Source organism: Protomyctophum bolini (genome assembly GCF_963924005.1).
Source record: "Protomyctophum bolini genome assembly, chromosome: 4".
NCBI lineage: Eukaryota > Metazoa > Chordata > Actinopteri > Myctophiformes > Myctophidae > Protomyctophum > Protomyctophum bolini.
Genome location: NC_137865.1, coordinates 26142946 through 26161100, shown reverse-complemented (window position 1 = coordinate 26161100; position 18155 = coordinate 26142946). Strand labels below are relative to the sequence as shown.

The following is an 18155-nucleotide window of genomic DNA, read 5'->3' as shown; positions in this document are numbered from 1 at the left end:
TCTACGAATATTATTCTCTTCAAACTGGTTTATGTAACTGTCAAGATGATCAAATACATTGTCCCGTTAAAACAAACACGTTGTAGGCATATCATATATTAATTACACTATAGGCTAGTCACACACACACACACACACACACACACACACACACACACACACACACACACACACACACACTAATCTGTCTAAATATAGTTAAGTATAAGTAAAATAGGTTTAAAGTGACTAGTCGTAAAGCAAATTAAATTAGGCAAACTATAGTGCTTATTCATTGTAATCGAAACTGGGATGTTGCTATGTGGTGGATAAAATTGGATTGGAAATGGTTACATTTTCAGAATAATAGTGCCAAAGAGCAGCGAGACGCAGGCTGCTTCAATTAATGCCAAAACAACGACCACACAGTCATTCGAGTGTCGGCTCTGGTCTAAAAACACTAAAACAGTGCCAGATTTTCCCTCCGAGGTGGGAGGTGGAAAGCCTGGTGACGCGAGGTTAGTGCCAGATTCAACGGTTGTCTGATACCCACCTAGCCAATCACAGCGCGACGGACCCTCCAACCTATGGGATGTAGCCTACCTTTATTGAATTGTGAAGAGCTGCTGGTGAAAAGGGGGAGCTACTAGTAGTGGCGCTAGTACTGAACAACACTTCTTGGACGCTATCGTTACTATTTTACCTGGCTTAACCTGAATACCATCATCGATCGTATTGCCGATAGAAGACAAGTTAAACGATTGTGACTTTGAAAATGGATTAACTCGATGGAAGTAGTTTGAAATGACTTGAAGTGATCGGGTCGGACTCTGTTCGCTCTGGGCTGGCTTGGAGGGGGAGGTCCTTTGGCTTTTGAAGCTCGCAAGTTTGGCAACGTAACAGCATTAGCCTAGTTAGCCAGCTTGCTAGCTAAATATCGCGACCGCCTTTGATAAGTCGGAATTCCCCGCATTAAGGATTTATAACGCAGGACTTTGCACGAAACCCCGCTCTTTGCGGCGTCAGTTGATCAAAGTGCATCGGTAGGTTACGCTACATTGGCATGGGCGTTTTCTTTTTGTTTTGTTTTTGTGTGTAATGTTATCGCAGTAGCTAACTAGCAAAGCTAGCTAGTTAGCTCGCTCGTATGCTAGCTAACGTTAGCTTTCGTTCCCCACCTTAGCCAGCCAAGCAACCTCGGCAGGACAGTTTTGGCGAGGCTAGCCACGACAATATCGTGCTTGCTACCACCACGACGGCAGAGACCACCCAGTCTGCAGTCATGTTTGAAATGGAGACGCACATATCCTGCCTTTTCCCGGAGATTTTGGCTATCATTTTCAGCTATCTCGACGTTAAGGACAAAGGAAGAGTGGCCCAAGTGTGCGCGGCCTGGAGAGACGCGTCCTACCACAAGTCTGTATGGAGGGGGGTGGAAGCTAAGCTCCATCTTCGGAGAGCCAACCCGTCCCTGTTCCCAAGTCTTCAGACGAGGGGGATAAAAAAAGTTCAGATTCTCAGCCTAAGGCGAAGTCTTAGCTACGTGATACAGGGGATGCCACACATTGAAAGCCTTAACCTATGTGGATGCTTCAACCTCACAGACAACGGACTTGGGCATGCCTTTGTGCAGGACATTCCATCCTTGCGGGTTCTGAATCTTAGCCTTTGCAAACAGATCACTGACTCTAGTTTGGGCCGGATTGCTCAGTATCTAAAAAACCTGGAGGTGCTTGAACTGGGAGGATGCAGCAATATCACAAACACAGGCCTGTTGCTCATTGCCTGGGGCTTGCACAGACTGAAAAGCCTTAACCTGCGCAGCTGCCGGCATGTGTCTGATGTTGGCATCGGTCACCTCTCTGGGATGACCCGGAGTGCTGCGGAAGGCTGCTTGTCCCTGGAGCAGCTGACGTTGCAGGATTGCCAGAAACTGACAGACTTGTCCCTCAAACACGTCTCAAAGGGCCTAAGCAAGCTAAAAGTGCTCAACCTCAGCTTTTGCGGGGGTATTTCGGATGCCGGTATGATCCACCTTTCACACATGACCCACTTGTGCAGTCTGAACCTGCGCTCCTGTGACAACATCAGTGACACTGGGATAATGCATCTGGCAATGGGCTCTCTTCAGCTCTCTGGACTAGATGTGTCCTTCTGTGATAAGGTTGGGGACCAGAGCCTAGCTTACATTGCCCAAGGACTGTATCAGCTCAAGTCCCTTTCCCTTTGCTCCTGCCACATAAGCGATGATGGAATTAACAGGATGGTTCGCCAGATGCATGAACTAAAGACCCTCAACATCGGCCAATGTGTCAGAATCACAGACAAGGGTCTGGAATTGATTGCTGACCACCTGACACAGTTGACCGGGATTGACTTGTATGGTTGTACCAAGATCACCAAGAGAGGCCTGGAGAGGATAACACAACTCCCGTGCCTTAAAGTGTTAAATTTGGGACTATGGCAGATGACTGAGAGTGAGCGAGTTCGGTGAACGCTCTCCTTAGGCTTAAGTGTCATCATTGTTTATAATGTTCACTCATATACTGAGATGGACTGTTTATATATCCATTGTTACCTTTGCCTACTATACTGTGACTAAACTAGGAGAGGGGAATCAACATTAATCACTGGAATATTGGAGTTTTGAGTATTCAGCTTCACTGCAGTATTCCACTCCTTAATCCCATACAGTTTTCATTCTTGTGCTCTCAATTGCTGTACTTACTGTACTTTGTATCACCTAGGCCTATGTAAAGTACTCATTAGCTAGCTACCTCACTCATCAACAAAACAGGAGTGCCTACTGCCTTGGAAACTCAAATCACATGATTTACCAATGGAGGTTTTGATATTTCAGAAAATGTCATTGCAAAATAATAGCTAGTCATTTTAACACTTCCCACACAAAAAAGTCTGGAGTACCTTGGATGGACAATTTTGATAGAAAAAGATTTCTTTGGCCGATGTATTTTTGCTTATGTAATAAATATTTTTTGTAATGAATGACTTGTCCAAAACATTGTACTTCAAATTGAAGTGAGATGATTGCTTTTCTTTTTCTTTTACCTATTTTAGTTGGCTGTCACTTTCTTATTCCTGAGGAAATGCCATATCATATTACAGTATGCTAATCTCTGATCACAGGCTATTGTCAATGTCAACATGACTTCAACTAAGCATAGTTACCAAGTCTATATGCAATACCTGCTAACAGTACACCGGTCTTCTCTCCTGAGAAGCTTCCAAGGATATAGTATTGGACTGTTTTGAGTTAAAGCAGTAATTTAAAATTGTTTATATTCATACTGTAGTGATATTTATGAATAAAGATGGCAACTATGTTTCAATATTTTGTGGTCATTGTCCCATTTGTATCAGCAAATTTAGCGGAAGTTAGAGGATGATCCTCAATTCTAGAATAGAAAATATTTGAGAAGTGAGAACAAATCGAATTTCATTTTATAGATCGATAAACTACTTGGTTATGTTGCAATAATTTCAAACTGCAGTTTCTGCAGGACTAATTCGTTTTAAAGCAAATGTAATGTGCAAAACTTGAAAGCACAAATTACTTTATCATGGACATGGATTAAAGGCTGCCACCACAACTAATGTTGTCTTCTATGGAACCATTAGGTTAGTTATTTTAAGATGAAAGATTATTCGAACTGTTAACTAGCAACATGTTCAAAAGTATCTTGCATAAACCCAAACATTTCCACACATTTCCTCATGCTATTAAACAAATTGCAGATTTAAGGACTTAGCCTGACAAAATGTTTAGTTGTGATATACCGGTATATATATTTAATCCATGTGATATTGATGAAGATAATTACATGGGGTCAAAATTATTATGTAAAGTGCAACTAGTGGAAACAGCAGACCAGAACATGTAAGGCCGTCTGGACAGGGTGATAATACCCATGTTGGATAAGTTACACTTCACTCAGAATAAACAAATATTGTACAGATGTACGTACATTGCCTGGTCCATCCAGCTCTTGGAACTTACAAACCTTATGTAGCGGCTCATCGTGACTGCAACATGAAAACCTTAGTACAGTACAGTGGTCACCAGGTTATGCATAAGCAATTGTCTGTTTAAAGCAGCAAATTAGACTAATATTCAGTCGTTTTCTTATGTTAACATTCAACATAGGGTGCTTGTTTTTATAAAGCTTATAACTTGTATGTTTTGTGCCCAAACACAATATGCACATTAACTTTAAATTGATAATCATTCAAGACTGATAGATATATTTATTTACATACATACAAAATGCAAATACTCACAAACATCTGTTTTGCTTTCTTTTTACACAGTTTGTTTCTTATTAACACAAACAGACAGAAGGCAGTACATTTCTTTTACAAATGCAAAAGAAAAGTAAGAAAAATGATTACAGTGAACATGATAGAAGCCCCTTAATCAGCTCTGTGCTCCTGAATGAAGAATTGAAAGGAACGATTAAAAACAGATGACAAGACATTAAGGCAAGGGCAGGGATACACAGGCCAAAGTAAGGGAACTCAACACTTTGAAAATCCATTTTTTCTAGTGAAAGATTAGTTATTTAAAAGAATGGACTAGAAGAGAAAGATGCGATCTCTATTCCAACAAGGTGACTAACCGGAGGCCAAATGAGAATGCAGAATGCAAAAGACAGTTTCCAACTTGGTTTTGTGAATGTCCAGTTACCAGCTACTGTTGGTCATTCAATGATGATTTCCAAGTGAGAACTGAGTAGTTTTTGTTCAAACAAAAACAAAAGTATCAGCTTTGAGAGACCCATATGGTTGTAAGCAAATTAAAAATGTGTAGGTTACTAGTACTGATTAGGCTAGAGGACCATGGTCGGAGACTTATTTTTGTCTGCATGAAAAAGAGAAAACATTTTTGTAATTGCAGCACCCACACGAACACACCAAAAAAAAATACTTGAAATGATTAATACATTTACATCACTATGTGGTGGACTTATATAAAAATTACTATTAGAAATAAACACAAGTGAAGTACTCTCCCATCACACAGTCACGGTTTGAAAACATTTGCAATTCACACATTTTGACACTTAAAAAAAGTTTGCTTTTTTGACACATTTCATCCCTCAGTTTTTTTCTCAGAGGACATGAACTTCACGTCCATTTTGTTCAGAGCAGCATGCTCTCCAAAATTCTGTGCAAACATTCAATGCATATCAATATGGTAAACATATTTTTATATATATATGTATATTTATATATATATAATATTTATCTCTCTATCTATAGAACATGACTTTCCGCAAGTTATGGCAGTACCGTCACACACACATTTTGTCTTAAAGACAAAATTAGACACAAAAGACAACTGCACTGCTTTGAACTTCTCATATATTTTTTTAAAGAATGCACAACATCTTCCACTAGTTACCTTTATTGAGTCATTGTATGTGTTATTTGTCGATTTATTTACAAACTGATCTAAAAAGTCAAAATCCACTGAAAAGTGACTCTTCCTTTGAATGTGATGCAATATCATTAATCAAAAACCTCAGCCCTGAAATAAAAAATAAAATACATTTTCAGTGAATCATTCAGAAGCAAAATAATGTGGGCTTTAACTAACATCTATAGAAACTTTGGATGAGACTGGATGGTCAATGGGTCAGATTGAAAATTGCCTTAGCACCAATAGTACAGAGGACTAAATATCCCCAACATTAGGTCCAGTACTGCTCCAAGGCCACTAGAACATTCTGAAAAGAAATAACATTGCATACCAAGTAAACATTGTGTGCAAACCATCAAAAAAAATCAACGTTTACCAAGATTAAGCTCTTCTCTCTCTCTCGCTTCCAGTCTCATCCTAGATTGAGAACTATTTGTGTGAAACTAAGAGCTTCCCACATTAAATATTGATCCAAACGGGAGAATTATGTCAAAGTTCAGGCGAGGATCCACTGCCAGAAATTCTGTACAAATCCCCATTTTATGCCTGTAACCCAACCGCAGAAAATGCAATGAAACTCACCTAGAGGCTAGAGCCAAAGAATCCTTACAGATCCACAACTCTAATCTGTGAAAGGAAATATTAGAACATGCACCCTTTATTTTTTGGTTTTAATCAGTGATTTCCATCCGTTGCGATTATTTCTAGCCAGTCTCAATCTACCAGCAAGAAGAAACAACAACTTGGCAATAATACAGCCATTGGGTCCCTACCCACTACATTGGAAACACTGGCAAAAAAAGATAATACAAAAATGTATCTACAGTACATGCCTCCACACTACTCGCCCACAGGAGCATTTCTCCCTTCCTGTCTGCCCAGAAAGCAGACGTTTCCCACATTCCACCCAGACAGAAAAGTGCTTTCCTGCCCCAAATAAGGAATGCAACTGACCCAGTTTTTTTCCCCTTCTTGAACTAAACCAGTTTGTTAGAACAAGTTAAGGACCACAGAAGCACAGACACAGAACACAGTTTTTGCTGTACCTGAAGGCTAGTAATCTCTAAATGAAGCACTACACTAGAGCCTGACCGATTCCAGATTTTTGTGTCCAATGCTGATCCCGACTTTGGAGAGTCGTAAAACCACTGATTACCACTGTTTTGACTGATATATTGCCAAAAAGTTCAACATTTTCTAATCAATCTAATCAACCTAAATTGTTTCCATTTGAGAATATTACATTTATACGCAAAATAATATATTTTTTGAAAGGCTGATCTACAAGCTCACAATGCATTGCGTTGCAACATAATTTGTGAGCTTGTAGATAGTCTATTTTAACGTTTTTATTATGTTTGGCTATAATGACATGGCCAAAATAGGGACACCAGGTTAAAAGTGGTTAAAATCGGCTGCATATATCGGCTAAACCGATACATCGGTCTGGCTCTACACTGAACAATGTAGACATAAGGTATATGGGACAGAAGAGTACTTATGTCATGAGAGACCCTCCCATTATATCCCAGTATATAGGGCTTCCCTACGAAGCACCCCACCCCATGTGGAGGGGTTTGAAGACGAGGGTTCGGTGTTGATAAGAACATAGTGGGGGCTGGTGTGTGTGTGGGTTTTCTTTACATTTATTATCAGAGGTCGGACATCAGCATGACTCCTCCAGGGCATTGACGACCTGCTCCAGGATATCGGGGCAGTAGTCGGCGATCTGCTGCAGTACACAGTTGGCATACTCCTGCAGCTCTCCGCTCTCCCTCTCACACACCTCCAGCTCACGCTCCAGCTAGGAGAGGGCAGAGAGCGTGTCAGTTCAGACTAGTAGAATTATTATTATTATTTACGATTCTATCAGTACATAACTCAAACAGCGCCAAGTCGGCTCTAGCGGCGTTCGGTAGTGCCTCTCGTTCTAGAGACGACGCGCCTCTGTAAAGTCCTTTTGCCAAAATACTGTTTTTTATCACCAAGTTGGCCGAGTGGCATAAAAAAAGTCATATGCCTAAAACCCAACCTTAAAGATGGAGTGCCGTATCTTTGTATTATTCCAGTTTTTCATGTGTATGAGGTGACAGTACTTCATTAGAGGGATGCACATGTGCTGCTCCCGTGCTTGCGGTGACAGTCAGACCAATAGTATGTCTAAACTAAAGCCTGTACCCTTCATTAGAAATAAAGTCCAGAGGGAAGCACGAACCGAACCGAACGTGCTTGGGTCCCGGGTACCCATTACAATAATAAAATTTCGGTTCTCTCTATCGGTTCCCACACGCGGTCACACGCTATTTATTTATTTTCTACCCGCAGCGCAGGGAACAGAGCTGATCTACAAGCCTACACCGTGTTGCATCAGCGACGCGTTGTGGGCTTGTGGCTTGCAGAGGTGGAGCTATTTCTCTGCATAGAGTTGTCGAGGAGTGTAGAGACAGAGAGACGCGCGGTGCAAAGAAGCATTGAAGCAACACAATTATTAAAGTTTCTTAAACTTCATTTTCAAGTGAAGTTTATGGGAGGAAACTTTTAAAAGAGGGGACAGGAATATTGTGCCCTGCTGCCCGAGTTGCCTCACTGCATGATCATGCATGTGCGCTGCACAGCATTGAATCATCATCAACCCACCTCGAATGCGCGCCCGTGTGTGTGAGAGAGAGATATCGCGGCGTAGGGTTCAGAGGCCCAGTCAGTTTAGAGCTTGCAGTCTAACTTCGAAGAGAGGTGGCAAAAAAACAAGAAAAACAACAAATGATAGACTACTCTGGCAGCCCATGTGCATGCAAAACACAGCATGCAGGACGCCTTTGTTTTCAATGATCCCGCCATTCGCACGTCAGCAAATCCGTTCACACTTATCGGCCGTAAATGTGCTGCCCCCCCCCCCCCATTTGCGATGCTAATTTGTGTGTGTTTGTCTCAGACATGCTTTTATTTGTTATCGTCAGTAGTTAGTAGTAAGATAAGTAGCCTGCAACACTGCCGTGGGTAAATACAGAATAGATAGGCCTATATTATATTTAAAATAATCACTATAGGTGAGGATGTTACACTATTCATTATAAATGTCTTAAATTGACATTGAGCTTTTTTGTTAAATAAACATTTGACCTCTTATTTAAGTTATTTTATACCATTTTGGAACCGAAATAGGGAACCGTTAAGAACCGGAATCGATAAGCAGAACCGGAACCGGACTCACAAAAATCCTAACGATATACCCATCTCTAATCACCACCGCGTGAATCTCGTTTGCGTCCGAGCCTGCCTGTGATTGACCTACAGTCGCTGCCCGTCTTGACTGTCCGCCGAGGTGGATATACGCATGCTGGATAGTCTGATGCTACTCTCCGTGGTGGGAAATAATACAAGTAGTATGGTGGATTGGAAGGCTAATGCTTAACTGATTTTGCGCCAGGTACAAAAATACTCATACGCCCCCGCCCCTCCGTATACTCCGTGTATACTGTATAATGGTTGAGCCCCACGGATCCATCCAAAGTTTGGATCTAATTTGTAACTTTGTAGCGCGTCACTCAGACATTCATTTCTGACGACAGGTTACCGTGTGTGCTTACGCCAATGATAGCAGAGTGTGTGTGCCTAGTGCGTGTGTGGGGATGGGCAAAATCCTTCTCTTAAAGTGGATGCGGATGGTGACATTGGCAACTGGGATTTACTTTAGCAGCACAGAAAGTATTAATGCAGTCCGCTCATGGTAGAGGCAATTCTGCGTGTGTCACAGATTGTGTGTGTGTAATTTCGGGGAGGAAAAGTGCATTCGCCTCCAATACCTGTTCAAGAGTCATCTTCTGAAGTTCCTCCTCCCAGGCTGGAGGCTCGCTGTCGTCATAGTGAGAGGGTGCGGTCAGCTGGCTGAGAATGCTGGGGTCACGATCGTGGCAGAGGTCAGTCAGGTGGGCGATGTAGAGCTTGAGCTTACTGCGGTTCTGGGACAGGGCTAGAAGAGGGGGGATCATCTGTGGGTTCGGCGGGGTGGGTAAGAAGGGTGGGTAGAGAGAGAGCAATGGGAAGTGAGAATCAGAGTAAGGATTAGGACGTAGAAAATAAGGAAATCAGGGATTGAGATAAAAAGAAAGACAAAAATAAAATAATTAGATTAAAGGGACAGGACACCCAAAATCACCTTTTCTTAGATTTTAACATAGGTAATCTTTTGTGTCCTTTGTGATAGGGAGCAATGACAGTACAGTTTGCTCATAGGCTTCTGATTTAAGACCATTCTGCCGTTTCTGTAGCTAGCCTATTTCCCGGTTTCTGGGTGAAAATAAATATTTGGCGCACACATATTTATGTGTGTTTCACGTGCTACGCTGAGCAGACGCACAGTTTACATACACCACTGCTGTCCACTTCAAGCCGTTTTCTGAACAGAACACACTTCAATTTTACAATTTAGGCATTTAGCAGACGCTCTTAATCCAGAGCGACTTACATTAAGCAAGAACAAAAGCATGGGAATACATCACTTCTCTCTCGCTCGTCTAGCAGAAGTCAAATTTAGTGTTTCACAAGTAGTTTCTTCAAATGTAGTGTTTTGTAGTGTCGAAGACACGCTGAAACAACAGTGTGGCGTCGTTTCAGAAAAGAATGATATGCTGCACACTCGACTCCCACCCCGCCCCATCCCCGCACAACGATAGCCACGCCTGCATTTTATGTTTCTTTTCATTTCTCAATTCAGATCAAATAAATGACGAGGGGGGCGGTGTCCTGACCCTTTAAACATCAATGATCTAGACTCAGGGTATTGAATTGAACCACTGGATGGATTACCAGTCGTTCAACAAGAAGAAAGAAAACCCCACTTACACAAAAACACAAACACTGGATCATATTCAACACGACTGAAATGGTATTCACATCACACAAACAAACATGCATGGACAGTCTCTGGTCTCAACACCATGCTACTCAAACTGACCTTCCACAAACACAAATCGGAATTATGCTTCACATTTACCACATTTCTGTAAACTGACATTTCGTAAATTTCCACATGTGACATTCACCACACGTGTGTTGTAGATAGAAATAAACAGAGTTATATGATTGATAAAAGTGTGTTATAGAGGCTATTTTGCATACTGTAGATATGAATATAGGTATGCCTTGAGATTTTCACTTGCACTTTGGTGTGCCTTGGGCACAAAATGTTTGAAACCCACTGATCTATACCGTGTCAGTATATGCTTTTGCAGACACACACTGAGCCGGGCACAAAGTCATCTCACTCTGAATGTGTGGGTGCACACTGCACATGCAACCTGCGAGGATCCCTTCCACACAAGCCATTAACCACTTGAACCCCAACATGCCTATTCATGGGAGTTTGACAAAAAATAGTATATCTACAATTTCACAACGCACTTGTAGATTCGTTTTTCAGCAAAGAGATTTGATAAAGAGGGCTACAAATATTCACGGATCTAGTACAGAACCCTGGGGGACTCCGGTCAGATAAGTATATAGGGTTTTAAAAACAGTAATAAGATTAAGACAGTGTTGCATGGTGTAGACAAGTGGACAAGTGGTTGCATGGTTTTAACGTCCTTGATGGCTGTGCTTTGCTCTCAGAAATGCCAAATGAACACACAAGCACGAACACCCACATCCAACACAAACACACGCAATACACAACGGCAAAACAAACGCAAATGAATGGAAAGATGAGTAGGCATGCCGTGGACCAAACAATGAAGGATGGTTTGACGAGTCTGGCTGTCATACGTGCTCACCCTTACGAACAAAACAGCTGAGAGAGAGAGAGGGGGCAGGCAAAAGCTTGGCTATGCCCAAATACCCTCCTCATCATCCTGTTGGGCACAGGTGAAGCCAGTCGCAGCATCAGGAAGGAACATGTGGTTAGTGTGCAATGCATACAACGCCAAGAGTAAGACAGGAACAAACAGCTCAAAACGTAGACTTGTAGATCTGTTAGAGAGGAGATTGCGGTTCACCTGTGTTATCAAAGACCCTACTTAAAAATACTGAAACCTTATTAAAAATATAAATTAGTCCTAAGTTGTTATCATGTTAATTAGTCACCTATGTGACAGAAGTAATTGAAATCGGACAGAAGCCTGTTATAGTGAGTTGGCAAATCCATCCAAGCAAAATGGACAGAAAGAGTGAAAAGCTACCTGATCAGGAGAGGGCTTGTGATTGGTCTGGTCTGGGGTGGTCTTCAGGTGGTCATCCTCGTAGTTATCTGCCATTAGCTTCATGCGGTTCTGAGTCTGGAGGCGCACGGGGGGAGAAGAGGAAAACAGAGACGAAACCCAAGACGTCAGTGACCGAATCCGGATGAAAAGGGTTTCAAAATGAATAGCAGCCGTTGCTCTGGAAGATCACAGTGGTTTAAATCAGGGGTTCCCAACCTTTATATTGTCATGGACCGGCTGATAGTTCATAAAATGTTCACGGACCGGTGGGGGGTCGCGCGTCATCGTACCAAAAACGTTCTAATGGAAGACAGTTGACTGGCCCTTAAATAGGTTGCTATAGGCCTATTATTTTTATATCATTGACCTAAATGGCGTTATATCATTATCAACAATGATAGTATGATTTATTTAAAAAAAAAGGATTAGGCTCATGGCTTTTTCATAAATTGCTGGGAATCTTAGTTAAACATGCAGAGTGACACATTAGGCATTAGGCCACTACTTTACCTGGATAACATAATCTTTTCGTTTTGACATGAAATAATAATCCTGTACCGTCACCGTGTAGCGTTTGGTTTCATTAGCGCGATCTTGACAAAATAGCCTACAGCTGCTGCTGCCGGCAGAGCATACATGAACGGTACCAGTGGCACGTGTCCCGCGGACCGGCACCGGTCCGCGTACCGGTGGTTGGAAACCTCTGGTTTAAACAGTTGTCACTGTCATTTCCTTTCACAGTCAAAGGTGAGCAAGACTACTCTGGTGAAATGCATTATTCAAACCGTCTTGAAAGCATATGCAGAAAAAACCATCCTCGTCAACAGTCAGGCCACTTGAGGATGTAAATAGTCTCTCCCCTTCCACACAAACTGGTTTTATGTAAAGTAGACCATCATGCCTAGCAGCTCTGCTCTGTATAATAATGTTTCCATGCAAGATCTCTTTTCTCTTTTTTATTTTATTTAAGCGCCATCTACACTTAAAGAGTGCCACAATCTTTTAAAATTTTCCAGTTTTTCATGTGTCAGGTGAGGTGTCAGTACTTAATTTTTTGTGCAATGGTGTATTAACTTTATATTTAGGGTTTCTTCCTGGAGGCTGAACCCTTGACAGTCAAACGGGCCAATGAAATAAACAGTAATAATAATTATAGTGACACCACACTATCAGCCCCTGCCCTAACCCCTCCCACTTTATCATACAACTACAGCTGTGGGTGCGGCTTCAGTTCAGGTGGATCAAACCACCCATCACCACCCACCAGGCAAACCAGGCTAATACTGTACACTTTTTTGAAAAAAATTATACCTCCTTATATAACAATAAGAACTGATGATCATGTTTTAGTGTGGGAAAAAATCACGGCACTCCATCTTTCATTTAAGCGCCATCTACAGATGAAACTAATCAGTCTACAAGCAGACTGCAAGCCACTCCTACACACAGCAATGTGTGTCTGTATGCATCTGCCCGAGCACTGAAATAGCGTTTTTTCACCACCAAGGGTCACTGTTACGCCCCCCCCCCCCCCCCCCCCCACCCCACACACACACACACACACACCTCAGATCAGACGTGTCTGATTTTTTATTATTGTTTTGAGGGGGACATGCTTCCAATTTTAGGGACACCAGGGTTAATATTGTTAGTGTGTTGCAAGAATTTAAACAAGATATCTTCACAAAACACTACAGAACTAGATGGTAACAAGTGTCCGTTTTTGTACGTTTTTTTTGGTGGGCGATAAACAAACCTTGTAATGTATTATTAATGTAACCTGCTAGCCAGACCTCTGTTGCTAGGCAGTGAGCCCTATGGTCTTATGCAAAAGCAGCAAATAAAGAGCCCCTCATCACCTGCTGTTTAAGCTGCTGCACCAGCCGGTCCTTCTCTCTCTTCAACAAGGCCACCTCATCCTGGGTCTTCTTCTTCTTGGAGGAGGACAGCTCCAGCAGAGCAATGTTGGCGTCTTTCTCACTGATGGCAGCCAACAGCGCCTCCTGCCTGTGAGGAGAGCACAGAACACATGCAAACATGCATGGCATTTAACGTCACAGGTACTGTAAATAGCTCGATTATCATTTATTATTGACAAGGCGACGAGGTGCCCTGGAAACCAAACGGGGGAGGGCCGTAATTGGCTGACATTTCAGAACCGGCAGGCGAGCAAATCAATGGGCTGCGCAGATGTACACTGGAAAAGTCCCAGTTGTTTATTTAACTCTTGAGCGTGTAACCAAATGGCGTGGAACCAAATGGACCCGTTTGGGTAAGTTCTTAAGCTCCAATTTGACACTCCCAAGAGCTAAATAACAACTGAGGACGTTAATGTGTGTGTACTTCTAAGAGAGCTTGTGTCTCTTACTTCATCTCCAGGACTTCCTCCAGGTGTTTTCTCCGCTCCTGCCTCAGGGTGGTGAGGTGAGCCTCCTTCTCACACAGAGACTGCTGGGTGGAGGACAGCTTGGCCCGCATGGACTCCAGCTCCTGCTTCACCTTCTCCATGGCCCCCAACAACTCCTCCATCTGGACACACCCCCACACACAAAGACAGAGTAGAGAGTAAAGAGAGCTTCTTGAGCTGAATGAATCTGAGAAGAATGCAGCCAGCATTGACCATCGAATGAGTTTACTGACTGCCGTGGACTTAAGTTGACATAGGTAAGAAGGACTATTGGGGAAGAGTGGGGGCAGCTCTGACACAGGTAGCAAGACGTACAAATAAAATGTAGAATTAAATTTTTATCATTTCCTTTTTATTTACCTGGTATTTACTTCAAAGAACACAACACTGCTTCGAATCCATACATGAGTGGTGGGCCACGATGTAAATTGAACGCACAAAGGAGCGGGTGAATAATGAATGCAATATTTTGGACGCACAATCTTAAGTTTACACGCATAATAAAAGTTGTTTCTTTTTATAAAGTAAACAGCAGGTAAATATGGCTGCACTTAAAGGGGTTTTGTTTGTTGATCACAGATGGGGAAGGCGGGGGATCAAACACAATGAGGAGGTGGTAACCTGGGCTCGTACCTTAGACCACTGTAAGTGGGCGTGGATGGACTCATGCATTGGTTTTTTCTGAGAGGCAGTGTGTAGCAGAGAGAGAGAGAGAAAAAGAAAGTGACAAGATAGAAAAAACTAAAGCTGAGAAAGCCGGAAGAGAGAGAGTAAGCGCAGAAAGAAAGGACGAGAAATCACACGATGGCAAACCGAGATGAGAAGGAAGAAAGAATTTAGAGAATCTTGGCACGTGAATGTAAACGTGTGTTGTCCGTTTGTGTCTTGGGACCGTCTTCAAGAGGCACATACCTGTCTTTCCTGCTGTGACCTTGCTGCCTCCTCCTGCGCCAGCACCATCTCCCTCTCGGCCGTGATCTGCACGCTCTCTCTCAGAGCCTCCTCCAGCTCCTCGATACGTTCCGACTTCTGACGAATGTTGTCCTAAAAATACAACGAAAACGTTATACAAGGACACAAAGGAAGGAAGGACGAACGGACTGAAAGACTGTCAAAAGATGTACTGGATGCGGGTGTGCTGTCAAATGTGAGGTGAGCGCCATAGCAGCATCCGTACCAGCTAAGAACTGAGCCCCCACACACACGCCTCATCACCTTGACTTGTTGAGAGTTCTCTGACATATTGTCCTCCCTCTTCCTGGCCTCCTCCACCAGCCGGGCATTCCTGCTCTTCTCCACCTGCTCCTTGTGTTTTAGGGATGCCACCTTCTTTGATTGGTCCTTCATCGTCCTGCAGTCACAGCAACAGGGGTAACATGAGTACAGCATTAGACCGGAGAGGCGCCAACCTACAAGGCCAAGGCCCCGTTATCGGTGACACAGGTCCAACTAAGAATCAGTGAGAATAGTGCGTGGAGGAATTAAAATGGGGTGAGAGACATGGTCGGGAGGCTGTGGCAGGCAGAGGTTTATAGCTCATGATACGATGCAGAGGAGAGGTGATGGAGGATGCGAAAGGAAGGAAAAGGAAGTGAAGGAATGCAGCAAAGTGAAGGATTTGTACTCTGGAGACACAAACGAGGACACAATGGTAAAAGAGAAAGGGAAAGAGAAGAGAGCATAAAGTACTAACCTGGAGGCCTGACTGTTGAGGTGATAGATTTCCAAGTGCAAAGACAAGAAGGGAGGAGAGAGAAAAAGATTCAGGCACAAAGGAAAGCGAGGAGACAATAAAGGATGAGGAGAAGAGAGAACAGAACAGATGTCACAGCTCTACTGGAGGGGTTCTGCGGCGTCTCTGCTCACAGCGCACATGATTGACAGGTGTAAGTGTACATCCAAACACAGGGAGGGGCGCTGTATGCACTCAAACCAACATCGGTACCCGTCCCACACACCCCCAGACATACTTCTCAAGCTCGCCGATCTTCTTGTCTTTGTCATTCTTCTCATTCTCCATCTCCCGGAGAATGTCCAGCAGGCGATCCACCTCAGCCTGAGCCTTCCCAGAGTCCTCCTTGTGACGAGCCACCTCCTGCTCCAGAGTGGCAATGCGCTCCGTCAGCTCTGTGTTGGCCTTGGCCTCCAGGGTTGCATTCTGAGCCTGACGGGCAGGCATTAGCAGATGAGGAATTGATTTATAGATTGAATACCGTACTTTATTAACAGTTTGCAAATGGTACAGTGGTACGCTTACACAATGGTGCTAAAAGGATAACGCAAAAAGCCCTCAGGGCTTATTTTACATTGTGGTCCTGTGTATTCAATTCATAAAGAATAGGATCAGAATCAGAGATGGGACAATATATTTATTTACCCGCTTGACTTGGTTCTCCAGTTTGAGACACTCCTCCTTCTTCTGCTCCAAGCTGATCTCTAGACTCTTCAACTTGGAGTCTTTTTTCAGGCCGGAGGAGGCTAGTGATGAGGCGTGCTCTTTGAGGTCCAACAGAGAGGTCTGGGCATGGACAGACAAACACAGAATTAACCAAGAACGAGACATGAAAATAGATTGAAAAAATAATCATATCATTATATAATATATAATAATGTGTAGGCATGCAGCATGACTCAGAATAAAACCTTTGGGACTGGGGGAATAAAACTTTATTTCCAACACCAGACACTGGCTATATAAATAGGATAGTGTGTTTTCTGCACGTCATGTTCTGTCACCCCTATGCGCCCTGCACAGACTGACAGGCAGATAACTCCTCCTTCAATAATCACACTGAATGAAGTCTTCACTTGTTTAATGTGACATCCAAGGTAGGATAAAAACAGCAAAGAACATAATTTACAATGAGCCAATGTACTTCAATACAATAAACACAATGTAAAGCATACAAATAAAATATTAAACTCCAATTTAGCTGGCATACAATAGCACATTCAAGTAGGTATTACTTTATGTCTTCATCTTCATTATACAAACAGTAGTTAAATGCTAGAAAATGCAATGCACATTCTTCACAAAATACACACATCTGAAATAAGATCCAACCATAAACACAACGTACCAGAGATGCCTCCAAAAGGCCAAACTGGAACAGGTCAAACAAACACCACTGGAGAGAAGAGAAATGCACTGTGTGTCTGCTGCTTTCCAACTGAGAACTCCATCCATCCATCCATCCATCTTCAACCGCTTATTCATAGTCAGGTTGCTGGGGCAACATCTCCACCAGAGCTCCAGACATTCCTTTCCAGAGCAACATTAGTAACTTCGTCCTGGGGGATCCCAAGGTGTTCCAAGGCCAGTGAGTTGATCCCTCCATCTGCGCCTTGGTCTGCCTGGGGGTCTTCCCGGGGGGTGGGACGTGCCTCAAGGACCTCCCTAGGGAGACGTCCTGAGAGGCATCCTAACCATCCTAACCTTTCCAGGCGAAGAAGCAGTGACTCTACTCCGAGTCTCTCTCGTGTGACTGAACTTCTCACCCTATCTCTAAGGAAGATGCCAGCCACCTAACTAATTGTGGCCGCTTGTATTCGTGACCTTATTCTTTCGGTCATTACCCGCACTTCATGACCATAGGTGAGAGTAGAAGAACTGACTAATTGAACTACACCAGCATGATGCTACATACTCAACACACTACTCAACTAATTAAATAGGCCTCCTGTCTTAAAAGTACTTAGTACTAAATATGTTCTGTAAGTAAAGGCACAGAACATATTTAATATACACAAGACAGCACACTCCCCGTCTGGTATTTCCAGATAACACCATAACTTTAACTAAGATAAGTACTCATAACTGTCCAATGCAACTCAAAGGAGAGGTGAAACATTATGTTCAGTTACAGGTCTGAGAACAACTTCTTTCTCTTTCTGTTCACAACTGTGATCTTGATCTTCCTGGAAGAGAAGCTGGGACTACGGAATAGAGTCCGCAGGACCACCCCCTGGGACAGGACTGGTGGTCACACACTGGACGTGGGCTTGGTTCCCATCACAGTAGAAGGCTTCTCCCCACTGATGTTCCCTGGGCCTCTGGTTCTCTTTCTTTGCCTTGACCTTAGTGTTCTCAGAGTTTGAGTGGCTGAAGAAGCCATTCTTTCTCCTCAAGCAACTG

The 18155-nt window shown here is 43.1% G+C and overlaps 2 protein-coding genes across 5 annotated transcripts in view; one reads left to right on the top strand and one right to left on the bottom strand.

Annotated features, from left to right (window-relative positions):
- The first annotated feature begins 608 nt into the window (after positions 1-608).
- LOC308314059 (F-box/LRR-repeat protein 14-like) lies at positions 609-3313 on the top strand. The gene has a single exon (XM_080761452.1). The coding sequence runs from the start codon at positions 1262-1264 to the stop codon at positions 2471-2473; it is 1212 nt and encodes a 403-aa protein (XP_080617578.1). The 5' UTR covers positions 609-1261; the 3' UTR covers positions 2474-3313.
- A 912-nt stretch (positions 3314-4225) lies between these two features.
- Positions 4226-18155, bottom strand: part of LOC308314396 (ELKS/Rab6-interacting/CAST family member 1-like) — a 31701-nt gene continuing 17771 nt past the window's right edge. For 3 of the 4 annotated variants that reach the window (XM_080762018.1, XM_080762020.1, XM_080762021.1), the window contains 9 exons: positions 16398-16538; positions 15991-16184; positions 15236-15371; positions 14933-15064; positions 13982-14142; positions 13473-13620; positions 11593-11688; positions 9223-9408; positions 4226-7223 (listed from right to left, as the gene is read on the bottom strand). In XM_080762018.1, coding sequence (XP_080618144.1) covers positions 7086-7223; positions 9223-9408; positions 11593-11688; positions 13473-13620; positions 13982-14142; positions 14933-15064; positions 15236-15371; positions 15991-16184; positions 16398-16538 — 1332 coding nt within the window. In that variant the 3' untranslated portion in view covers positions 4226-7085. The remainder of the gene's footprint in view (positions 7224-9222; positions 9409-11592; positions 11689-13472; positions 13621-13981; positions 14143-14932; positions 15065-15235; positions 15372-15990; positions 16185-16397; positions 16539-18155) is intronic. The other variant, XM_080762019.1, reaches the window with a different exon arrangement.

Bases quoted from the DNA above. Each gene is read 5' to 3' on its own strand.
- LOC308314059 (XM_080761452.1), top strand. From the start codon at position 1,262: ATGTTTGAAATGGAGACGCACATATCCTGCCTTTTCCCGGAGATTTTG.